Source organism: Anarrhichthys ocellatus, unplaced genomic scaffold (genome assembly GCF_004355925.1).
Source record: "Anarrhichthys ocellatus isolate YVR2014 unplaced genomic scaffold, GSC_Weel_1.0 scaffold114, whole genome shotgun sequence".
Classification (NCBI taxonomy): domain Eukaryota; kingdom Metazoa; phylum Chordata; class Actinopteri; order Perciformes; family Anarhichadidae; genus Anarrhichthys; species Anarrhichthys ocellatus.
The window spans coordinates 843,554-868,484 of record NW_022280144.1 but is presented as its reverse complement, the minus strand read 5'-3'; the positions used below and the strand labels follow the sequence as shown (position 1 = coordinate 868,484).

The window sequence follows — 24,931 nt, the reverse complement described above, 5'->3', positions numbered from 1 at the left end:
ACATTGTCCTTAATTAAAAGAAAAAACGTTACACAAGCACTTCTATCAGTCTGGCACTGGAGCCGATCGTACGATCAGTGTATCCTTTACGCATTTATGTCTGAACTCATTTCTGAATAACATGTGGCAACATGAGTACATAATCTGCCATTAGAAAGCCATTAAATATTGGAAGGATATATATATTGGTTATTTTTAACAGCAGTATTCCCTTTACACAGTAGCAGTTCTATCACTTCACTATCTGTGCTCAGTGTGCTGACTTTATGTGAAACGTTCCACTCCTGTGCAACAGGAATAAAATGTTTCAGCACGTTTCATCTAAATGTGTGTCTTGTGTCTTCATGACAGTCAGAGCATGTGAATGCAGCTCTACTGTTCATCAATATAATGCTGTAACTCCGAGGTGATGATGGTTAGCCAGCGATGTCCAGTCGTCTCCAGTGAGAGCAACAGCTGGTGCACGTTGTAACGCCGTCGCTTTTGTAGTCCTCTCCTGTTCATACAACTCGTGTATTCTTCTTGTGACGGTGCGTCTTGAGGCTCATAAGTGACGCCATTCGTTGCGATCCTAAAGGTGCGTTGACACCAAACGCGACGCGAACGCACCTTGAGAACGTTCCTCAGACCAACATCTTCCACAATACTAATCGGCTGCAGTTTGTATCCACTTCTCTCTAGTATTTGTTAGCTTGTCTTGCTTTTGTTTCTCTATACTTCTCCCACACGCTGCATCCAACATAGTCTGCTGAAGACTTCCTCCACCGCTGCCAGTGAGCAACGGACTTTCAAAATAAAAAAAATTTAAAAATGCGTTAACACGCGATAAAATAATTGTCAGCGTTAATTAATTAATGCGTTAATGCGTTAACTTGCCCAGCACTAATATATAAATAAAAATCAGTTACATCTACACTTGCTCGATGCGTCCTCTCACCCTGATCAGGTCCAGGTCATCTGCTTTGCACAGCATCAGCTCCTGTCCAAGCACAGCCATCTCTGTTTGTACCAGAACAGAACAGACCAGAGCAGTGTAAGAGTCCAAGTATCCATCAATAGACATGCAAGAGCGTTAAACGTGTACTGTGTAGAAAAATGAGCCTTTGACACACAACAATGTTACCTTTAATCAAAACATCTGGACCGCTGGATCTCACCGCTATCGTCTTGGAATTGGCAAAGTTTGGGTTGATACTGTAAAGTGACAGGTAGAGGCAAAGGGATTCACTTTGACATCATCTTTCATAGGTGAGAAGAGAGTCCATGTTCTGTGTACGTTATCAGACCTGCTGCAGATCCAGGCCAGTATGTCGGTGCGGTGCTGAGAGGGAGCACACAGCAGCTGCAGCATGCTGTCGGCTTCCTGCAGGTACAGACCTTCCACCAAGGGACAGGACGCAGCCTCCACACAGACAGGACATTCAATATTCTCCATAAGCTTTCACCAATATCCACAGCAAGGCACAGTAACAACAGTGATCTGCCAGGGCTTCATGTCCAACCCTACCTCATTCAATGTATATATTATTAAGAGCCATTCATTTAGACTGCTGAATGTTTGGGATGTATCATTCATTACACTCAAAAATATTTGTACAAATATAAACAATGAATCTAATTATTTAACTATTTTGTGTATTAATTGCAGACATCATATTCTTATATATTATTATTTCAAAATCTTATCAAGGAAACAACAAATGCATCCACCACTTCCTCAACGTGAGCAATAAGCATCAATGTATTTTCTTATTTTGGAAAATAAATTCCAGCCACGGAGTCACTGAATCAGAAGTTTGAAAGAGCCTCGGATATAAAGCCCGCTGCTGGTACCGCCGGAAGTGTTGAACGTATCACGTACCGTCAGTACCGTATGGAGTGCTATTAACCGACGGGTGACTAGCAGCCTTAAATGTGCGTAGCAGTACTTGTGAGAATAAACAACATTAACCAAGCTTCTGAAAAGTGGTCACTGTCATTTCACTAAAATATCTCCCTATTACTTTATCTTCTTTTTACCTGTAATGCAGCATAAACATGTCGAACAAGTTGTTTTTCTTTCAAAGCAACCGCCATTTACCAAGCGATTACTCTTCTTCTTCTTCTTCTTTTGTTTTTTATTGGTGGTTGGCAAACTAATTTTACAACCGCCACCTACTGATCTTCTTCTTCTTTCAGTATATTGGCGGATTACAATCCAACGTTTAAGGTGCATGCCGCCACCTACTGTATCGGAGTGTGTAACATCATGACTTTATGACAGTTATCATTTCACAATAATAATGTTATCGCCTACTGATCTGGGATGCTTCTACGAATAAAACACATAAACAATAAATAAATATAATAATAATAATAATAATTCAGACAACGAATAACAAATTAACCCATGGTGACACAGTTGTCACAGACACTTTAAATCTCCTGGAAAGGTCCTTCTACAGTTTCAGCCTTGATTTTAACTCTTGAAGTCCCAAAGTGACAGATACTGAACATCCCGGTGAGGTCATGTTGACAGTGAGTTCATTTGTGTACCAATGACATCAGAACTAGGCTTAATTTCAAAAAGCTTGTTTTTGTTGCTAAACTTCAACACATTAACTAATTCTAATGCTTTGATAACATGACCTACATTACATATAAACTGTTCTAACCATATTTCACAAATACATTTATATCTAAAAAGTTGTGAAAATATTGTTGTGACAGATATTATAATATAGTCACATCAGGCTTTTAAACTTATAATTGTGTCAGAAAACCAATGTGACATATTTGTCACAATAAGAAAAATAGTAATGAGCTGCTCAATTGATTTAGCTGATTCAATTATTTTTAATTATAATATGTTCTTTTGTTGAATTCAAAAGACATTTAAATAAATACAAACATTAATTACATTATCAGTAATTATTAATGAATTATGAAAGAATTATGAAATGATGAAAGAAAAATGTACATATCAGTAAATAAAACACACAAACAAACAAGATTGAACTATTTCAAAGTAATTTCATTATTGTTTTGCAGTATGGATTAGAAGGAATGATACAGTGTTGAGGATGCACTGCAGATCACCAAGGAAAAGACAATTTTGTCTTGTAAAAGAAATCTGAAAAAGATTGTTTTGGTTAAATCTAACCAGACAAGTTATCATTTTGAAAGTTATAATGTGTTGTGGGAATGCAAATCTTTGTTACTAAGTAAAAAAAAGGCCAAGTTGATTGATTTTAAAATGACATACATTTATACATAAACGCCCAATGTGACATATATGTAACATTTCAGATATTTGGCTCTGGGGGTTAGTATTTAGAAGATATTTTCAGAAATGTGTTTCATGTGGTCCATTTAGTCTGTTTTATATCCCCTATAATTTTCCTTTAAGGAAAAATTGGTTTGGGTTCTTATGGGTTAATACAATTATTGAATTCTGAATAATGATTTTAGTATTATAAACAATAAATCCCCTCTGCTGATCAAGTTGGAAACATTTTGAACATTTCTGGCAGTTAAACAGAAGGTGTGGGTTGGGCTAAGCTTCTCAGGAAGGACAAGGCAACTTGAAACTATCTGCACCCAAGATGTGTATTCATTCAGGGGGTTAGTTGGGTCTGAGTAGTGCATGTGCATGGGCTCATACAGGTCTGTTTAACAAAGCAAAAGGTGATTGATACATGAAGGTGTGACCTCTTACGGGTCTGGTCTGGGCTCTCTTCACACTCCACCAAAAGGTTTCACTCATAGAGGTTTGTTCATTAATGGAACATAGTTTCTTTCTGCACAGGGGTTACTGTTACAGACAGAACTGGCAGGAATACACAGGCAATACATAATACAGTGAATACAATTTAAACATTATCTTCTCCAAACCTTAATGATTGTAAGTGTTTTTGTCTCACATAGAGACAGAATTAGGAATCATTATATTCTGGGAAGCAATGAAACCCTTTAAACATAAACTTATTATTATTTATAAGTCATTATTTCTTGTTATATTTAGAAGTCAAGTGAGAAGTTGAAGTGTAATTAAAGCACAAGTTCAACAGAAGAGAGAGACACAGAGGGGGAGGGATCTCACTCATGTTGTCTCTGTGACTGGAGGAGTTGCCTGACTTGTTTCTCTGCTTTTCTGCGGCTGTAGAACAAGAGCTCACATCCAGCGCCTCAACAGTCCCCTGATAGCTCAGAGAGGGAGGATGGACACAGCGTACAGACCGAATGGAGAGAACATGGCTCTGAATAAAGTGGGCGACATAGAGGTAAGCAAGACAGACGGACAAGCCCTCTCTTATTACTGCTCTATTCTATTCTATTCTATTCTGTTTCTGTTCTATTTTCTGTTCTGTTCTATTCTGTTTCTGTTCTATTTTCTGTTCTGTTCTATTATATTGCATTGTTTCTTCTATTCTTTTTTGTTCTGTTCTACTCTCTACGACAGGCTACAAACCACCCTACAGTGGCAACAATGTTGCATTATATTGTCTTCAGATGCAAACGACAAGTAACTTTAATAGCTGTACACTGTACAGGTGTGTTTGTTAATTAATTAATGTCTTTCAGTTACAATCATGAAAGATTAAATTTTGAATGGGCCACAGTCAGACACAATAATACCATATATGATATATCATTTGTAATCTCTTTACAGCAATGTCAGTTGTGAAATCAGTGTGTCTTTCCATAGCTGTCAGCTGTGTGTAGAGATGAATGAAGGCTGTGTGACTCAGAGAGAGTTGCACCGGGGTGTGACATCTCGTCTACCTACAGGACTGGGCACATCCCTGAGAAAGAGCCTACAGCAACCAACAGAACAACAGATACCTGTCCTCTGGCACCACTTCAAATACTCTCCCTGACACGCCTGAACGTGAAAAATCAGTTCATATTCAGGTCTCTCTCTCTCTCTCTCTCTCTCTCTCTCTCTCTCTCACCTGCTGCTCTGCCACTCCCACTTCTCCTCTGACAACCTGAGTACACAGAGAGCATGGTACCAAAATACACAACACCTCTGTTTGGAACAAACCGCAGTGACACATGTACCGACACGATGTGCCCATCGAGACATGTACCGAGCCCTGTCAGAGAGAACGAAAGAACAACAGTGTTGATCACATCCTTCAAAGTCAAAGGTGGCTGCAGTGGCTGTAAAATAGCACCTTAGACCTTATGTCCTCTCAACCCTCAGGCACTGACAGCCCCCTCTGGAAAGGTGCATCGGCCCATCAACTTGAATCACTACGCCAGTAAGAAGAGTGCTGCTCAGAGCATGCTGGACGTCGCCCTGCTGATGGCCAACTCGTCTCAGCTGAAGACCGTTCTCTACGTGGGGCCTCACTACCGCTTCTACATCCCCCTCATCGTGCTGCTGGCGCTGTCCATCACGCTGCAGGTCCTAGTGGGGCTGCTGCTCATCTTTATTGGCAAGTCACCCACACGTTTTGCATCCCCTATGATATCAGAGGCTGATTGATTTTCATCAATCAAGCTCCAGCCTTGTCTGCCTGTTTGATAGATGCTAAAGAGAACATTAGCGCATTGCTCTTCCCTCCTGGCAACAACCAGTTTGCATAATGCATAAAAAGCTGTAAGATGAAGTCAGAAGTCCAGATTCTTTGATTTTGGCTAAAAAGTGGACAAAATTGTCCCTTTGTCATGTGGACAGGCAGAGCCGAGGATGTTGGAAGGTAACAAAGACCAGTTCGTGCTGGCATTAACAAGGGTCTGTTTGAGCGGCCCATGTTTTTCGGATTACCCAAGACACAGGTGTGAGCAGAGCTAAGACCAGACTACCAGGAAAGGCCTTTACAAATTGTTTTTTTTTCCTTTGTGCAATTCATTTGCACAATTCAAAATGATTGTTTTTGTCATGAGTACTTTCACACAGAGCGTGAATATCATGCGGGAAAATAATGATTTTAATTAATCAATTGTAATTTTTATTCTTGAACAAGGTTGATCTTTCTTAGATTTGGCACGGCGAGTAAAGGCATCAACCAATCACACTGTGCAGAACAGACACATTCAATAGAGTCCTGCAGGACTGAAAACCCTGAAATGAGCTAGCACTTTTTCAGGTTCACTTGTCTCAAAGTCAATTCGTTTTTGATGAGTTTTTGGTAAGATGCATGAAACAAAGTCTGTGGTTAACGCATATTTTAACGTCTTGTTCTACATCTATGTTAGTAAATACCAGTCTGGTCAATTTTGTAGCTTTTAAGAAAGGCAGTTGCTATTGTCTAAATGAGACTATAACATCATCATCACACAGACTTGTTCACCTTCACAGCCTCGGTGTGTAAACTTGCGCTCATGGGACCGCGGTGAACTTCGTTTACAACAGTATAGCTTTTGATGATAAAGAGGTGTTCATTTGTGATGATTGTCTTGCTGAACAAAACATGTAAGTATCATAAACATTTGCTACAGAGCTTATTTTCTGCAATAATCAAAAAATCCCAATGGCTTTTTGTCGAGGGAACCAGTGCGATGTTAACTTACTGGTTACATCCCTCATGCAGCAGTCTTTACGTACACTATCATGCACAACAACAGGGAGCTTCCGTAGTCCAAAAATAGACTGTATCGGTTTGTGGAGTTTGGCCTTTTGGCTGAACCAGAGAACTAGTGTCATTTTCTCATAGACTTCTATACAATCTGGTTTCTTTATGAAACCAGAGGAGTCGCCCCCTGATGGTCAGTAGAGAGAATGCAGGTTTTAGGCACCTGAGCATTGGCTTCACTTTTAAGTCCCACAGGTTGCCACCTGAGTCTGAACCAAGACAGCAAACTTTATTACTCCTTTCAACCTTGACAAAGGCAGCGCAGACCAGATCCACTCCTTCTGTTCATACCTTTCACAATAAAAGCCCTAGACATATACACTGTGTGAATGTTAACCAGAGATAACTCAGATTCACTCAGAGCATTTTGCTAAAAAGGAAACTCAACAATACAGCTCACAGTAGCTTAGTCTATATAATACTTTACCTCCGACTGTCAGACGCTGCTCTGTGTCAATAGGATCCAGTTGATCCTCTTCCTGTGAAAATCTATTGGAATTTGTATTAAACAAGTGTTGCAACTGTCCCAAATTGGCATCACTGCCGGTATGAATAGTTTTGATGCCAAATATTAACAGGCGTGTATTTCACATTGTTGTGTTGTTCATTTGTCATGCCCTGGTGTGTAAAGGTCTTAAATCTCACCAACTGACATCTTGTTTTTCTCATTTGCACTGCAGGGCAAAGCCAGAAGTTAAGGGTTTACAGGGGATTCTTTTTTGCAGTCATTTCCAGTAGAGCGTAAATAATCATTGAGCTTCAGGAGTGCTTGTGTTACCTTCAGAAAGAGCCAGGGCCAGCTGGTCCATGTTTCCAGTCTTGATACAAACTTAAGTAAACAGGCTGCTGTAGCTTCATATTTCAAGAGTGCTATCAATCTTCTCATCTCACTGGACAAGAAAGCAAATAAGTGTATTTCCCAAAATGTCACACTGCTCTAACTCTTCATTCGTGTTTGTGTTGTGGTATATTTTCTTTGGGCCACCACTAGGATCCCTTATTTAGAAAACCATCTTGTCAGACTTGCTGTACTGCTTCTAGTAGCCAGATCAAACTAAACTCCACTCGTTGGTGATTTGAATATTTTCTCTATTTGTTATATAATTATTTCACATTTTATTATGTACCTACAATATGTAATTTGATGTTTGGTCTTTTTCAATCAGCAGTCTTTTTTTGTCATCCATAACTAAACTTCCCTCCTAAGTCCAATATCAACCTCCTTAAATATAAAAAGCTCTCTGGCTCTTGTACAAAGTTTGTCCTCCCTGTCTTTGTCTATTGTTCTGCATCATCTTCTCATGTAGCTCATTAGCTGTTGTGCGATTCTGTGTCAGCAGTGAAGTACGATCTTAACGACATGAGGAAACACGCTAAACTGAACAGAATGAACAACGCAGCGACCTTGTTCGTCTTCTTCACCGTCCTCGTCAACATCTTCATCACAGCGCTGGGATTTGATGGACATGCTCTCAGGTATGGGCCGTTCCAGAACACACAGAGACAATGAAAGCTCTGTTACTGTTGTAAACTCTTGGGACCTTGTTCTTGGTTTTCTTCACAGGTCATTCGAGTCACCTGCGATGTTAATATCAGAGCCTCAGCTTTCCATTCTGCCCGTCGACCACAACGTGACTGGTGGCATTTAGACCAGGTGTTTGACCACAATAAGACATTTCCTTGTTCCCCTGTTATCTCAAAGTCTTTCAATCTAAAGGTCTTTTTGTAACTTCTGTATCAGCTCCCTGTTCAAATTACGACTTTGAGCAAAGATTCTCCAGCTGGAATAAACTTTTAATTCCTGACTGGATTTATTGGATCCACTCCACATTAGTGGTGAAAGGCTTATGTGGATCCAGGCTGGGACAAAAGACTCCTCAAGCAAAACCTCAGAGACCATCGACCACAACCTCCATTCAGGATCACAGCTGTTAAATTTCAACTCAACCAAAGATACAACCACAGAGCATCACCACTGCCTCATCTTCCCTCGGGTCCACATGCAGCAGACTCTACTGCTGTGTGCTTTCTCTGCCAAACTGTTTTAAGCTTCTATCTTGTAAATATAACAGTGCTTTATATTGTTTTTGTTCAACGGTTAGATTGGTGGAATAGAGCGCTGCAGGAATGGCTTCTGAAACCTGGAGATGAGTTAGTATTTTAGTAACTCTGGTTCCCTCGTCTCAAAGTCAATGGGTTTATTGAAAGGATTGTTGGTTAGATTAATTTGAAAGCTTTTACTTGTGTTTAAAGAGTTGGTTGCTAACAGGTGGCTCAATGAATCTATAGACAACGTTCCTACACCTTAAATATCAAATTCCCTCTAAAGTAAGGACCCATCATAGCAGTTTGAGACAGATCAAGATTTATTACTGTTACAACACTGAGAATATTGAAAATGCTGCTGTTTAACATCATTTGACTTCAATCACTCTGATCCTGATTCATTAAAGCTGATTCTTATTCATGCATGCACGTGACTGTCACACTTTCTCCAGGCAGAAGACACACATGCAGACAGCAGATCGGAGGCTGCTTAACTAGGAGAACAGAGTACAAAAAGGAAAATTAAACTTCCCCATTTGATAACTCACATTAAGACCATTATTTTTGTGTTAAAAGTTTTCGAAAAATGTTATGCTTAAATATGCAAATGAGGCATTATCTAATGATAACTTCTGGTGAATTTAGGAGAAATCTACAGACGCAAAAAGACAAAATAGTAAAATAAACAGCTGAATGTGTATTTTGGATGTTTTCTCTCCACTAGACTGAAAGAGATGTTATGGAGGGAGATAGCCCAAAATATAATCTCAAAACAATTTCTATTCTTGCACAAATTGTATAAATTCAAGCACTTTCAATGACAGATGTCTATTTATGTCTATTTTCAACAACTTTCAAGGCCTTGATTTTTTTCTGTCTTCACGCCAAACTTTGAAACTGATGTACTCACTACTTCACCTTTAGTGGAAGGCTTTTGTACAAGAGGTGAGCACGTGTTGGATACTTAGTGGGGGTGATGTGAAGTTATGTCAGTGTTAGCTTTTTACTGCTGATTCTTCGAAAATCATTTAAGTGTTGAAGATTATCTTCTAAAGTATCTGAAATGTTTGCTGCCTCACAGTTTATATTCTGTAATAATCCAGTGGAAGAATGTGATGTGCAACCTCAACTTCTGGGTTGGCCAACAAAAATACATCATCCCTGCAGCACTCCACTGAGCTCAAGTTTTGTAACCAAATAAATGAATTCATAACTTAATATTTGACTGTGTTGTATGTCTGGAAACACGTCTACTATTCTGTTAATACTCTTACTTCCACCTTAGTAACATTTTTGCATCCTTTTGGAATTCATCTTGATGTTTTACATACATTTCAAACTATTTATTTAATTTGTTTTTATTCCCACATTTAGACAGCCTTTGGTTTTTGACTGGACGTGGCGAGCACAGCTTGGAAATAAAGACGTCCTCAGTCTGTTGTGCTACATGACAACATGTATTTCTAACAAATAAGACCAACTCACTATGTGACAGAACAGCTGCATCAAACAAATCAAATACAGAAACTCCACAGAGAAGGAAAACACTGCATGCAAGAAAGCAAAGAAATGAAAGGAGAGAGCAGTATTCTTTATTTCTCTTATTGCCAATAAACCCCATGAAATAACCCAAAACTCTCAACAAGCCCATAGTTCCTACTGGAGATGGAAATCTTTACTGGCTCAAAAATGTATACCATTTATACTTAAACAGGAGGAAATAATGCATTTATGAGGGACTTCTTTCAGCTGTAACATTCGGTGCTCTAGTAAAAAACGACGTTTTGTGTGTTTATGGTAACAGATGAACATGTCACCCCGTGCAAAGGTGTGGCTCACTGACATGTTTTGAACAGCTTTTGGACAACAAAGAAGCTCTAGATAGTTTGGCTGCTTTGTTTATTTGTCAGATACTGTGCGGTTCTTGGAAGTGCATCTTGCTGCAACTTCGAATGCTAAAACTGAAGCGAACAATGCACGGCCTTTGAAAGACAAACTATGCAAAGAAAGAATCTCATAACAGCTAAACATTCAGAGACGCAAAACCTGAACTACACAAGATGAATGGACATTATTTAAAGCAAATTAATTAAATCTAAAATTCCCCATTGGTCCAATAGACAGGGCCGGCTGCCCCCCCCCAACATAATTGGTGCAACACTGACGACACAGAGGAACATGATGTATCAGGCTTTGGTTCACTTCCCTGACATGGTGACACTAAGAAATAGAGAGCATTTACAAGTTGATGGAATGTGGTCAAACTGTGTGTTCTCTCTGCTGATGGAGAAGAAACCCGGACATCCTCACAACCAATCAGATCATTGAATGTTAAAGGGATCCTCTTCGTTCTTCAGCACACGGCAGTAGGCGTAGTAGAGGGCAGCTGCTAACACAGCTAACAGCAGCAGCAGCCGGATCACCTTCCACACGCTGCCTCCGGATTGTCTGTCCAGTTCCCTGGATCGTACTGCGCTGTGATTGGCTGTTCTGTTGGCGATCTGGACAGGGGCCCTGAAGCACAGGAGGGGAGAGGACATTTACTCCAGGTGATGAACTATTTTGCTCTAACACACCACTAGTTAATACAGCACACTCACTCTGTTTCTTGGTCCGATTCCTCGTCCTCATCTGGCTCAATGTTGCCTCTTCGTTTCAGCCTGAAAGGAGGAAAACTTTACACTTCAATTTCATTCTAGCTCTATTTTTAAAACACTTATAAAGTAACCAACACTGCAGTACAGTACAACTGGCAGTATGTCCCCAGTGTTGGCAAGTAGCTAAGTACATTTACTCAAGCCCTGTACAATACTAAGGTATCATATTATATAACGTCTCTGTAACTAAGATGGTGAGTCAACATCATGCTAACCCATGTTAACATTAGCATGTTAGCATCCTGATGTTGACATAATTACATGCTAACATGGCTGTGGACTCTTGTGTAGGGTGACCGGATTTTTCAAGCCCCCAAACCGAGACCCATAAGTGTTCCGCACATTCATGCAGGCACCATCGGTGTTTTCATCAGGATGGAGGACAATTCTATCAGCACGTAGCACACAAGCGTTGCTACGATCTGAAAGCTGTATAATAACACTGGTAAAGAGAGTTTGCACACGGTTATTGTTTTGGAGTGAGTTAAGAGTGAACAGCTAACGGACCTGCCCGCACACGGCTGAGTACCTCTCGCCCCTCAGCCGCTGCTAAGCGAGCAGACAGCTTGGTGACTTTGTGTTTGGAACTATTGTATGAAGTGTATTATACGACAACTTCGACCACATCACCGCTTGTTTTTGAGTTTGAATGAAGTCTGCCTGACGACGCTTCACGGACATGTTGTATTCAATCACACGATACAGCAGCGGTCGTTGCAGACACACCTGGATGAGCTCTGCACTCTAACGAGTGAACCTTTGTAGTTGTTTATGATCTGATATTGGTAATAATGAGTCGGACAGAACACAATCAAATTCCTTGTAAGCACTGAAAACAATTGTAATGGTGGTGAAGACCTGGACATTTGAGTGTTTTGAAGATGTTCTGTCAGGACAATCCTGGACAAACCAGGACGTCTGGTACCGTACCCTTTATATATTTACTCAGCCTGTTGTATATTACCGCCATCGGCACAACATTTTGCATCTTTGCGTTTTTGATTTCGTTTTGGTGTGGTACTTACTAAGAGTACAGGTCTATATAAGCCCAGACACAGTTAACAGTTCAGATTTGTGTCAAGCGTCTCTGAATAAGATCTGATGCTATTTTGAACTCGTGTTTGAAAGTAGTAGAGAGTAAATTTTGCCACTAAACTTGAAAAAAAGAGATTTTGGAACAGGCATGTATTCATCCAGCAAGAGAAAAGCTGTATGTGAGGAAATATTAAAAAACCTGTGGGAAATGTTTGGATCAAATAGTTTGAAGAGTTTGTGTGTGTGTGTGTTGAAAGTGAACTCACAGGTCTGACTCTTGTCTAACCTGTGGGAATGAAAGCAGGACAGTTTGTGAGATTATTAACAGTCACAGGAATTTGGCACAAACACAGAATCACAGGAAACACAACCAGGACTCACCGGACTGTATGTGATGTAGGTTATTTCCTCCGCTGTAAAGAAAAAAAACACACATTAGCACATTTTGTACCTTGTTGACATAAACATTTAGAAATGAAACGTGAACACTAGATGTCAGGTTTGACGAGGAGACCTCCCGCTGTTGTGGTTTGTGTTCATATTTATATACTGGCCTGTAATTATAACTGACTTAGAATAGTTAGAGCAGGCAGGGGGAGACATTCAAAAACATTTATGTATTGGGGGGGGGGTATTACTTTTACTTCAGCAGTCAGGACCAGTTCAGGCATCCTCAAATACCACATTCATTTGTGTACATGGCTGCACATTAGGGTTGTACCAGATCTCTTCTCTTTTGACATGCAACACTTCTATTAAAGCTTTCAAATGAAGCTTCCAGTCATAGTTCATGACATCATCACCCTGAAATAAAATAAAACAATTCAAACAAAAAACAAAATTCTCAATTCAAGTGAGGTGATTCATCCAATGAAATGAGTTTGTATTTGTTTTACTAAATGAACTTTTGGTAATGAATAGAACTCATCAGTGGTGCCTCCCTCTGTGCAGCCGGCGGGAGAGACAATGTTAATCAATTATCAATAACAGATATGGAGAGAAGATAGGGCTGAATATTTGACGATTATGGGTTGGTGGCACCAGTGCTAGAATAGGGGGGACAACAAAACATTTTGCACACACTTGCAGGTGTGACAGTAATAAAGCGTTAATAAGCATCTAGGCCAGGTATTACAGTCATAATGTCTATAATGAGGTAGAACATCTTCTGAACACCTGCATCTGATCTACAAAGACAGAGAAACAGATTAACAACCTGCTTTTCCTGCACATCCTTAAAGACCTGACTGATGACTTGGACATGAATGAAGTGTCGAAATAGCTTTTGTTTTTGCCGAGGCCTAAACCTGGCTCTGCTGCGGTGCTGTCTATTTGTACGTTTCTAGGCTTACTTCATGTAAAGACTCCGTTCTAATAACTGCTTCAACTGTTGGTTCTCTAGTCTCAGGACTGGACTGGCCATCAAGCAGACCAGACCAGCACTTTCCCAGTGGGCCGACATAAATGTCTTTTTTTTGTTAACAGCCCATAAAACACACACACCCTTCAGAAGTGATTGTGGCGCCGCTCGCTGCGTGGTGGTACTACATCTATAGACCCGCACATGAACAAACCACGTCCCACAAAGTAGACTGAGGAGCCCCCTACCTTCCTCCCTGTAGTAGGTCTTATCAGACGAGGGTTCCACCGGAGCGTTCTCCATGGCCACTTCAAGCTTCCTCTCATACAGCTTTCGAGTGGAGTCTATGTTCACACAAACACATTAACAGGGCTTCAATATCCTTAACACAGCAGACACAAATATACAAAACATGACTTGTCTGCAATGTCTAGGTGTTGGAAAAATGTGGAGAATAAATTTAAGGAGTTTCATCATGTGAAGCGTTAAAATGAAAAACAGTTTGAATGAATCTATGTATGATGAAACTGGCTCAGGGGTTTGTTTGTATTTCATCTCATTATATATCTTATTTGTTTACTCAGAATATTGAGAAAACATTGGACCAAAAGGGAAGCCCAAAGACAAAAAGACAGAGAAGGTGATGGAGATGAGAGGCAGAGAACCTACTGTGCACTTTACCCAGGATAGGGTTAGCATTATGCTGATCATCACACAAAAACTCACCTGACAGACATATACACACATATATATATAATATATATATATATATGTGTGTGTATATATATGTGTGTGTTCTTCAGTTTATAGGGTCAATGTAACACAACATCATCAAAATTATAGTGTAATAACATAGTATTATTGTATAAATACATTATTGCCTGTCATTTTAGTGAATGATTTCTAAACTCGGTTGTATTTCTAAAAGCCTGCATGCTTCACCTCCAGCTGAGCAGTTAGGATCTCAGGAAGGACTTCCTTCATAAAGTCATTCATGTTTGCACTTTTCTTACCGACTATGGGTCCATGTTTGATGCCATACTCAGCGAGCAGCTTGCTGATCTCCTCATCACTTTTCTCACTCAAAGACATCTGCGGATGGATGAACAGATAGATAGATAGATAGATAGATAGATAGATCAGACGGACAAACAGTCAACCGAACAGACAGACAGCCTGTAGAGGGAGAACAGGGCGGGGCCTCGTAAAGTATGCAGCCCGTCGTCCCGCTGGAAAACGTCACAGAAAAACGTTCTGAGCGCAAACTACTTTACATAGTTTAGTTTGAACCTTTTGAAAGCCAAAGCAATTATTTCGACGCTAAACTCCATTTCTATCACAAGACTTTGACTGCTAACGTTATATATGCTGCCGAGTTCAAAGAGCAGAGATACAACTTCGCGGTTTTTAAAAATATATATATATACACACACATCTATCGCGCGAGCAAGAAACGCAAGCAATGCCAATAAGAGGAAACGATAGATCTGAAATGAGATAAGGTCACTTACCTGTGAAAAATACACGAGTTGTGGGTTGAGAGTGTGTGTGTGCGTGTGTGTGTGTGTGAAGCTTAGCAGGCTGGAGCAGCAGAGGGAGGAACTCCTGCCCATATCCGGACGACGTAACTCGGCACACCTACGGATACTACGAGCTGCTCACACGGGTCTACATCACAGGCTGTCCGCTGGCAGAGGACCGATGGCTGAGTTCCGTTTAGCTGCCTCTGTTTCAGCCTCGTGATGATGTTCATGCTGGCTCAGTGTCACTCTGCCATGGTTTCAGTGGGGCGCTTGAAGTGAGCATAGTCATAGTTAATGTGAATAGTATGGTATGCTGTTCCTACTGATTCAAGTGAGAGGCCTGCAGGGCAGCACTTCTTTTGTAAAGTTAATATAATAAATACCACACATGGGACCAATATAAAGTCCGCCATATTAAAAAAGCACTACTCTCTTGGATGGCCCTTTGTGGTGGCCCTAAACGTGATTTTCCCTCTACAGTGCTCTTCCAGTGACACAGCATGTAGAGCGTCTCCTGAGCGTCTCCAGGATCTGAGGACGTTGGGGACTGAGACTGGGACCTCTGATAGGAGGGAGTCTTCTAAGAATTCTTTAAAACCCTTGTGTTGTCCTCCCGACTGCCATACACCTGTTGTCCTCTGGGGTCAAAAATGACCCCACCTGGTTTGACTGTTTTTATAGCATACAGTATAAATTGTCAATCAATTCTGTTTTACACATTTAGTCTTACTTCAGTCCAACACATTACCACAAATTGTTCCCTTCATTTTGGAATTTAGGGCCAATAGACCTTGTTTACATAAAAGTATACCCTGTTTTTGAGTGAAAATACAATGAAACAATGAATTATTTTGACTTTATATTATTTTTTACTATTTGACTGATCACAGAGAGGTACATATCAAAGTTTAGTGAGGATGCTGTTCTTGAATCATTTGAATTTTTCTAATGGCAGCACATAATCACACCTGTTGTCCTCTGGGGTCAAAAATGACCCCGTCAGGTTTGACTGTTTATAAAGCATACAGTATAAATTATCACCCACCTCTGTGTTTCAACTCCTTAGTCAACTTTATTCCAAGTCATTACCTGACATATAAAACATGTCAACATTCATTTCTGCAATATTTAACCCTCCTGTTACCTTCAAATTTACTAACACCTGTTATCCTGGGGTCATTTTTGACCCCAGCAATTTGAACCTGCAGAGCATTATTGTAATTAAAATTGCTACCCAAGTTTATGTGTCAGGTACTTAGTTTTTTGTTGACTACCTAAATAGCCCTTTAAATAAAACAACCCCCCCGACACCCAAACCCGTATACATCCAGAATCCCTGTTACGGGACTATGGAGAAATATGCAGATCACCATAAAATCTCACTGATTGACCTAAAATTGGAAAGACATATTCTTTGGGTGTTTTAATGGCTTTACATAAAACTTTACATATCAACATGTTGAGTTTGTGTTTACCCAGTTGTCCCCATTAAATTAGGAAAAGTCATTCAATATTAAACCAAAAATATGATGTCTCATTTATTTAGAACATTTTGTGCTATCCTGGGGTCAAAAATGACCCCAGGACAACACAAGGGAACAAGCTCTATTTGGATGCTTTTTCATGCAATCTGGCACCCATTTAATCATTGAAGAATGTAAATGCATAGGACCTAAAAACTTCTGTTTACTCTCCAGATTAATTATGATTTGTGATTAAAAGTTATAGTAGCCTAGCTGTAAGTAATTGGTATGAGTGTTGAGTATAAACATAATACTTCACAACTGCATAAAGCATATACTGACTAGATTTGGAAAAACAGTTGCATGTATTAAAGTTGTAGCAGTTCATGCTGTGTAGTGAATATGTGCAGTGTTCACATCTGTCTTTTTCTCTCCTCTCTCTGAGGTTTGTAAAATAAAATAAAAAGTCACCTACAATGATGATGGAGAGGAATGTACGTAGATTCATAGATAAACAGCCAAATTCGACCATTATTGAAAAATGACTACCTACACTTCCTTCTCTTTTGGAAAAAAAAGAAAAAGGTATTTTTTGACTTTCTGCCTTTTCTCCTCTTTGTTGGCTCTGCAGTGTGTCCAATGTCACTGCATTGTCTGCTCTCATGTTTGCTAATCCTCTCAGAAAGATGCTTGAGATCCTGATAACCTGTTCTTGACCAGGTATCATCCTTTAAAGATAAGACACAAAGGAAGCAAAGAATCCTCTTCTCTGACATAGTTAGACATTTTTTCCTGGAGAACAACTCCATGTTAAATCAGATTATTTTTAGACTGAGGCTGGGGTCCACCGAGGTGTTTAATCTCAACCCGTGGCCCTTTGCTGCATTTCATCACAACTCTCTTCCCCTTTCCTGTTTCTACAGCTGCACTATAGAATAAAGGCAAAAAGCAACCAGAAATTATCTTTACAAACTTTCAAATTGTGAAGATAAACCTCATCTTTCATTGTGACCACAGTTGCTTTCATAACTTCTGCCAACTACGAGCAAATGATAACAGGCAGATTGCCCATCAAATTGCAGTGGGGCACCAGGCAATCAGCCCCACTTGACATCAAATTTGTGGCTTCCGCCTAATTGCAAAAGGCTTTGGGAATGGGTATCGTTTTCCCACTCGAGCGTGGGGCTATGCCCGTATAGTGGCCTCTTGAGCCCAGTGCAATTACAACACCATTAAGTCTTTATCAGCCACTGAACTAAACAGCAGATTGATGATAAATAAATAACCATCGTGCCAAAGGACCCATCATCTCTAATCAGACTTACATTTCATAACCCCACCATCCTCATGGTGGGCTCTACTGGAATACTCACTTTGAAAATACTATTTGGAAATTAATTCTTTAATTACAAATATTTTGCCACCACCTACAGTAGCAATGTACATTACAAAATTATTAATATAATTGATCCAACAAACCAACTTCCAAAGAAACATTTCTTCTGAATCCTGTGGATTTTGTTATGCTGACACAACAGAAAAATAGGTAATGTTTCACATTTTAGGATTGATGTGGAACACTCAACATGCTGTGTGGGACTAAGAGTAATTTACAGACATTTATTAATATTACTCTTGTGAAAAACCCTGGATCAATAATGAGACTAATCACTACTCATCCGTTGAAAAACAATCTGAAAAGTTTCGTCCTGAGGCTTTTAGACTGTTGGTCTAAATGATGTAATTTAAACAAAAGGCTTCTGTTGTTCAAAGCTCTGCATAAACGACGTCATCAAGTGTTGAGGTTCCCTCTGCTGCAGCGCCCTCTGGAGGAGGAACGGGAGTCAGGCCTAATAAGGAGTTGGACTTTTCCAGGAAGGGCGTTGGCTGCAGACTCCAGTAATGTGGTTCACTGTGATCTACACATGTTCCACTCACTGGAGACCTCTGTGATTGCAGCTTAACAGCACTGCCGAGCTGAACACTCTGCTCCGTCAAAGTTACTGATGAGAGGAATAACCTTCACATTTAGATAAAAACACATGGGATTGAATTCATGTTTCACCAGTTTAGTATTTGTCATGATTTAGAATCTTCATTCCATGTGAACCGGACAAAGTTTAAGGACACAAAACAAACAGCCATTAGATTGACAGAAAAACACTTGGACAACTTTATTGTGTATGAAAATACTGTCTTACAAACACTTTAAAGCCTTTTATTATTTAGGACAAGATTCATTTTTTTGTTCTGAAAGATAGACTATGCACAAAGCGAGCTGGAAGGACAAAGGGAGGGGGGTGAGTGGCGGCTGACGGGGGCGAGATACAAACACTGAGCAGAAAACAAAGAAACGGCTGTTCTCTTTTCTTTTATGGTCGATCAGGATTTTTTTTCAGGACATGACAACCCACATTATCTTCAGCCCTTCTGTCCAGCACAACGTTAGAAACTTCCCTTTTAAAAACATTTGAATGTATATGAGAAAGCTCCATACTCAAAGGTGAACCATCACCAGCGCATCACACGTCACCTTTGATGTTATTCTCAATCGGACTCTTTCTGTGGCAAAAGAGTTTTACAACCTAAAGAACATGCAGATCACATGTTGTGTCCCATTAAAACAGCAGCGGTGTTGAGAGAGCACGTGTGACAAAGCTACTGTGAAATGTGTCTTCTCCTGCTCACATCTCGAATCCTTTATTACTTCCCTATTCTAATCCATATCACGGCTTTAAGGAACAGAGGTGCATAAAACTGGATCACACTAGCAGCAGGTCAAACATCCGGGTTGGATAAAGAGTCATGAAAACCACATGCTGAAGCGGGCTGAACCAGTGCTGAGCACTCGCAGTTATAAGCAACAGTTGATCTCACTTTTATACGGATAATTAAAAACCTTACGTCAAAGTGTGTCATTTTACGTGGGTAAGGAAGGCACATTACTTGGGACACTCTTCGGTTCAAGTCGTGTGATTGTTCATATAAAACTGACTGCATCGTTCATGTATGTAAGAGAAGCTCCTCCAGTGTAAACAGTAACCTTCCATCCAATGCTGGGCTACGCTACGCCATCCTATCACTGTACACTAGTTCAGACACATCTGCTAATGGCCACTCATGCCCATGACTGAAAATGTAAAAAAAAGGTGCATATTTTTTCTCCCTAAATTTACTGAAGGGTGCGATTAGGCAGAAGAATAAAACAAGGAATGGAGCGATTGACCAGAAAGCGAGCATTATGTGTCCATGCATTCATCTTTGGGAGATTCTGGACTCAAATATTAACTTGAGGGTAAAACACAGAAATCTGGCTGAGGGTGAACACTGTTGCGACACTTTGTTTTCTACTTGGTTAAATAGTTATAAGACACAAATAACTGCCAGAAATCCTAATTTGTAACACAGGAGGGACTTGCAGTTGTAAACAAGGATCGGTTAGACTCTAGATAGAATTTCAGTTGCATTAATTAAACAGTGGTTTAGGTTTGTGATGGTGGAGCTGGGTTTAGACAGTAATATGGTAGGGGCTACCAGGGATGTGCTCCTCTCCCCACTTGACCACCAGGATGTACTCTCCCTTCTCTTTCAGCTGGTAGCTGACGTTGTACAAGCGGTTGCCCAAATGTTTCACTAGGATCTCCTCACAGGGAACCTTGGGACCATCCACACCGACCAGGAGCATGTTACGACCTGTGGATGGACACAGAGCATATTAATATGGCCGCCAGTTTCAACTATTATCCCCGCCAGGCAGAGGCCTGTTGGGAGATCATGCGTGCGGTCGCCGGTCACGTGTGTGTGTATCCGTCCATCTGTCCACAGCTCATCTCGCATTCTACTAGACCCACCAGCCTCATATTTTTGTGCTCGTTTATGACTGCATGCTCTAGGACCTCTTGTGGTTGAGGTGATTCACTATTCCATTGACTGTTTACACCGTCATTGACTGCTGACTAATCACTCCTCTGAACTGGCCGGTATGTCAGATTAACAACTGCTTCAGTACCAAAAGACATTTCCAGCAATCAGCTAGGCTAAAAAAAAAAAAAGCCTTGCCTCGTTTGTAGCAGCCTTTGTTGTGGCTCAAAAACTGACATCTACAGAAATGTTTGATCTCATTTTGAACCGGAGAATCTGCAGATCAATTCTATACCCAATATGGCTATTATTATGATCCACTAAAATTTAGGCGACGAGCGTGATAGAATTTGAATCTTGGACGTTTCTACCCATAATGCATTTTGGGAGACATAGGTAACTGAAATGTTCAAAGGCTTGAACCTTCGACTTTTTAACAGTTATTGATATTTTGGACTGATGACTTTCATGTTGATTCAAGCCATAGACGTGCTTCACCTGGGAGTCACATCACATTGTCTGTGGGAAAAGTGAATGACATTTTTACTTCTTCCAGAAAAAGTTACTTCCCAACTTATATGCATTAAAATCAAACATATTCTGAGCTCTAATTCAGTGGTTCTCAACCTTTTTTGAGTCAATTTATATACATTTGGTCACAGACCCCCATTTGAGAAGAACTATTCTATAGTGGTCAGCTAAAGCTGAGGAGATAACCATGAAGGAAGTGAAAGCTATGATCAGAATGGTCACTCTTGTGACTTTTACTCACATCGGGCTCACTTCTGTAGTGAATTAATAAGTGATGATACATTTTTTTGGGGGCAACCTGGAACTCCCTCAATTGGCCAGAAATATGTCTTGGTAAAAAAAGCACAGAACAAAACGCACTTCTTAACGTCACAATCACACACACACACCTGCTTTGCTGCAGTCGAGACTGAAGCTGTTCTTCTGACCAACGAAGGCCTTGGTCAGGCCCTGGCCCTTGGCCATGACCTTGCTGGCATCTGACTTGGTGGGAGTTGCCTGCTGAGAACAGCTGATGGCCCGGGTCACAGGGTCGACCATGACAGAAGAGGTCTCGTGCATACTGTGGCTGGACACTAGCTTGGAACCTGGGAGATGGAGGCGATGGTGTAAGTTGATCTCAGAGGGATTTACATTCAGTTTTTATCTTGTTTGCCTAAAGAAATAAAGACTTTTCTCACCAGTGATCTTGGCTTTGAAGGGGCTTCCGACGATGTGGTAGGGACCGCCATATTTGATGGAAATCAGATAGTTGCCAGGAGCCATTGGGGTGTATGTGACCCTATAGCCCTCGGGGCACTCCACACAGTCCATCTTCACCTTGGAGGGCCCGTCGATGGTCACAGCTAAAGCGCCAGGACCCGCTTTGCTTGTGTTCACCACAAATTCACATGCAGTTCCTGGGGGCAAACAAGAGGAGGATTGAGGAGAGGATGGGGACAAATGTAAGGTTTAGTAGGAACTGGGGACAAGACCGTTCTGAAAGGGGTAGTGCGTTACCTGTGGTGCCTCCCTCCAGTCCTGCCCCGTAGGCCGACACCATCCCAGGGTCTCCAGCCTGGCCTGTTTCTCCAACTCGGATCTTAAATGGACTACCAGGGATGTGACTTCCATTGAACTTCACGTCAATCAGATAGAGGCCGTTCTCTCTGGGGATGAACCTAACTGCATACTTATCTTGACAAACAGAGAGGAGCGGAGAGACAAGGCACATGAAAATGGGTTCTCATGTCCAGCAACACATCAAAGATCACCTCAGTGTGCACACTCTGAGGGTGTTTCGATCACTCTGGACACCATCCCCATGGTTACCTTGGTCTATCTCAGTAACGCAGCACTCCTCCAGAGCCCCAGATGGGCTGTGGACCTTGGCGTCGATCACCCCCTTCGCTCCGTTCAGGCTGACGGCAAACGACGCCGGCTGGTTCACCTTCAAACCCGACTCCTGCTCGACAACACATACTCACACACTCAACACTGCATCACCATTATTTAACACCAGCCAAATGACTATTCCCCCCCTCCCTCCTGCTGAACACTTAAGTTACTTCATACGGTCCACTTAAAAGCATCGTGATCACCACAGTATCATATTCAGACTACATGTGCTACTATTTACCTTACCTGGAGGTTGCTAACAAGGCTAAAGAGGAGGGCTGTACATTGAAAAGGCAGACAGAGCAAAAAGAAAGAACAGAGAGAGAAAAAGTGACTTTCCTTTTGGGAGAAGGAGCCAGTTCGAACAGTTTATGTGTGAGCATGTTTGTAAGCGTATGTGTATATTGTATATGGGGGGGGGGGGGGGGGGGGGGGGGGGGGGTCTGCATGCAGGTGAAGATACATGCTAATGTGTGAAAGTCAGCGTTGTAGGGAAGCCCATTTCCAACAGGGGGAGAAAGAAATAGATGAAAATTCATGCAAGATAAATATAGAAATACTTATGGTAAATTAACACGAGAAAGTCACATTTTGATGAGATAGTCAGAAGAGTGTTTCCACAGTATTCTATGTGTCTGTGTAAGTGAGGAGAGAGACAGAGAGGAAAATAGCCCATGTCAGACCTCTTTAACCCTTTAGCGCCCCGTATCACTTTTAGAGGTGGGAGGCTGTTGGCAGCCTTTAGAATGAGGCACGAGAAACACACACAGTCCTCTCGTGTCCCAGAAGCCCTTGCACTGCCTAACAATGCAGCAGCAGCTCTTACGCAACCACAACCACCTTGGCCTGCTACAACATCCACTTCTCTGTTTTATACTTAACTTGAAACTCTTACAACCTGTAAACGTGTTACCAACTCCACACTATGAACGCAGAAAATACATCTATTGCTGCTGCTGCATTGTAGGTGGTGTGCTGTGGCCTGGCTTGTGTGCACACGGATGTGTGTATGTCTCAGAGCCTCACCTGAAGACTGGCAACAGTGAGGCGACGGGCGTCATCGGATGGCGAGGCCACGGGGACCAGGAAGGGGCTGTCGGGGATGTGCTCATCGTTGAAGCGGATCGACACCTCGTAGTCTCCTACAGGAGAACGGGCTTCAAGTCAGAAACTAAAATAGTCACACCAATACCAAAACAGTGGCAGTCCTCCTCAGCACACATAAAACAAACATTTATAGAAAAAAAAGAGAGTAAAAGAGAATGTGAAAACCTGCACTGAAGAAGAGAAATTTACTAGATGTGTTCTTTTTTTTCCACACTTAATTCTCATCCATGCATAACGCTCCCCCCCCGTCTCTTATCTCACCGGGCTCCTGCACGATGTAGGACACGCCACTGGACCCGTCCTTGCGGTCCTCAAATGCAATCTCAGCCTTGCTCGGCCCCTCCACAGCAATACTGAGACCTCCGGCCCCGGCCTCCCTTGTCCAGATGCTGAACTCAGCTACACACAACACATGGGCAAAACATGAGTGAGGTAAGCTGTGTAGAAGAACACACACAGACTACTAATCCAGCCCCAACACCAACCTGGCACTCCGGCTTCTGCTCTCTCCAGGCCCGGCCCTCCGGCACGGACCTTGTGAGCCCCGCCCTCTCCCAGGGGGCCGACGGTAAACTGGAATGGGCTGCCAGGCACGTGTACGCCGTTGTATTTCACACACACGGTGTGCACACCGGTCTCGGTGGGGACGAAGCGAATGCAGTAGGTGTTGTTCTCTCCCTCCATGATGTCGGCCTTGTGAACCTGGCCAGACGGGCTCGTCACCTGGGCTGTCATGTCCGCTATGCTAATCTCTGGAAAGACAGCCGGTCAGAAGTTTGGGTCATTGAAAACACACATGCAGTGAGACGATGTACCTTGTACTTTTAATATGACAATGGAACATTGTAGAAGAACTGGACAAGTCAGTTACAAAGAAATATCTCTCGAAATGTTTGCCGACACTAGCTAAACCATAAGCTAGTGGTCATACCAGACCAAGAAACACTGTAGCAGCAGAACCCGGAAGTGGACTCAGCTGAGAACTGCGGTTTCCTGCATAATTTTGGCGATGCTGTGAAATGGAGATTTTTTAATTGTGTCCAAATCAGTTTTTTTGCTACTCCGCCTACGCATTGTGAGTAATCAGAATTACCTGGGATCTTGAGGCTGAGGTCACACTGGCTTCCGACGTTGGCGACCGATGCGGCTCTCCTCTTCCTGGTGATACTCTCCTTCATCCTGCCCTCACCCGTTACCTTCACTGTGAATGCACTCCCTGTGCGCGCACACACACACACACAAAATTATTAACTTAGTAATTCAGTACAACATCGCTGTGCTCTGTAATGCTCAAATCCATTATTCATATATACACACATACATACACATATACACACACACACACACACACACACACATATACATATACGTATATGTACACACACACATATACGTATATGTACACACA

General features: G+C 41.5%; 4 protein-coding genes across 4 annotated transcripts; 1 reads left to right on the top strand and 3 right to left on the bottom strand.

The window, feature by feature from the left end:
• Positions 1-842: 842 nt before the first annotated feature.
• LOC116399532 (HAUS augmin-like complex, subunit 7) lies at positions 843-2,149 on the bottom strand. The gene is made up of 4 exons (XM_031876750.1): positions 2,020-2,149; positions 1,287-1,402; positions 1,124-1,194; positions 843-999 (listed from the first exon to the last, which is right to left on the bottom strand). The coding sequence occupies exons 1-4, from the start codon at positions 2,074-2,076 to the stop codon at positions 911-913; spliced, it is 333 nt and encodes a 110-aa protein (XP_031732610.1). The 5' UTR covers positions 2,077-2,149; the 3' UTR covers positions 843-910.
• Positions 2,150-4,183: 2,034 nt separating this feature from the next.
• Positions 4,184-10,046, top strand: LOC116399529 (ninjurin-1). The gene is made up of 4 exons (XM_031876745.1): positions 4,184-4,262; positions 5,189-5,423; positions 7,904-8,039; positions 8,128-10,046. The coding sequence occupies exons 1-4, from the start codon at positions 4,200-4,202 to the stop codon at positions 8,210-8,212; spliced, it is 519 nt and encodes a 172-aa protein (XP_031732605.1). The 5' UTR covers positions 4,184-4,199; the 3' UTR covers positions 8,213-10,046.
• Positions 10,047-10,179: 133 nt separating this feature from the next.
• LOC116399528 (emerin homolog 1-like) lies at positions 10,180-15,309 on the bottom strand. Its single transcript, XM_031876744.1, has 7 exons — positions 15,173-15,309; positions 14,675-14,753; positions 13,910-14,005; positions 12,683-12,714; positions 12,568-12,587; positions 11,210-11,269; positions 10,180-11,123 (listed from the first exon to the last, which is right to left on the bottom strand). The coding sequence occupies exons 1-7, from the start codon at positions 15,272-15,274 to the stop codon at positions 10,931-10,933; spliced, it is 582 nt and encodes a 193-aa protein (XP_031732604.1). The 5' UTR covers positions 15,275-15,309; the 3' UTR covers positions 10,180-10,930.
• A 3,487-nt stretch (positions 15,310-18,796) lies between these two features.
• On the bottom strand, positions 18,797-24,868 carry LOC116399519 (filamin-A-like). Its single transcript, XM_031876732.1, has 9 exons — positions 24,617-24,868; positions 24,009-24,275; positions 23,785-23,922; positions 23,443-23,558; positions 22,351-22,483; positions 22,039-22,215; positions 21,720-21,938; positions 21,429-21,626; positions 18,797-20,340 (listed from the first exon to the last, which is right to left on the bottom strand). Exons 1-9 carry the CDS (start codon positions 24,699-24,701, stop codon positions 20,156-20,158), a joined length of 1,518 nt encoding a protein of 505 aa, XP_031732592.1. The 5' UTR covers positions 24,702-24,868; the 3' UTR covers positions 18,797-20,155.
• Between the last annotated feature and the right edge of the window lie 63 nt (positions 24,869-24,931).

Excerpts from the sequence above, each read along its gene's own strand:
- LOC116399529 (XM_031876745.1), top strand. The coding sequence starts at position 4,200 with ATGGACACAGCGTACAGACCGAATGGAGAGAACATGGCTCTGAATAAA. Across the intron at positions 5,424-7,903 it reads GCTGCTGCTCATCTTTATTG|TGAAGTACGATCTTAACGAC; the intron begins GCAAGTCACCCA and ends CTGTGTCAGCAG. Across the intron at positions 8,040-8,127 it reads TTTGATGGACATGCTCTCAG|GTCATTCGAGTCACCTGCGA; the intron begins GTATGGGCCGTT and ends TTTTCTTCACAG.
- LOC116399528 (XM_031876744.1), bottom strand. The coding sequence starts at position 15,274 with ATGGGCAGGAGTTCCTCCCTCTGCTGCTCCAGCCTGCTAAGCTTCACA. Across the intron at positions 12,715-13,909 it reads GACCTACTACAGGGAGGAAG|CGGAGGAAATAACCTACATC; the intron begins GTAGGGGGCTCC and ends TTTTCTTTACAG. Across the intron at positions 11,124-11,209 it reads GAATCGGACCAAGAAACAGA|GGCCCCTGTCCAGATCGCCA; the intron begins GTGAGTGTGCTG and ends CCTGTGCTTCAG.
- LOC116399519 (XM_031876732.1), bottom strand. The coding sequence starts at position 24,701 with ATGAAGGAGAGTATCACCAGGAAGAGGAGAGCCGCATCGGTCGCCAAC. Across the intron at positions 24,276-24,616 it reads CCTCAGCCTCAAGATCCCAG|AGATTAGCATAGCGGACATG; the intron begins GTAATTCTGATT and ends CTGTCTTTCCAG. Across the intron at positions 23,559-23,784 it reads CTACATCGTGCAGGAGCCCG|GAGACTACGAGGTGTCGATC; the intron begins GTGAGATAAGAG and ends GTTCTCCTGTAG.
- LOC116399532 (XM_031876750.1), bottom strand. The coding sequence starts at position 2,076 with ATGGCGGTTGCTTTGAAAGAAAAACAACTTGTTCGACATGTTTATGCT. Across the intron at positions 1,195-1,286 it reads CTGGCCTGGATCTGCAGCAG|TATCAACCCAAACTTTGCCA; the intron begins GTCTGATAACGT and ends GTCACTTTACAG. Across the intron at positions 1,000-1,123 it reads TCCAGATGTTTTGATTAAAG|AGATGGCTGTGCTTGGACAG; the intron begins GTAACATTGTTG and ends TGGTACAAACAG.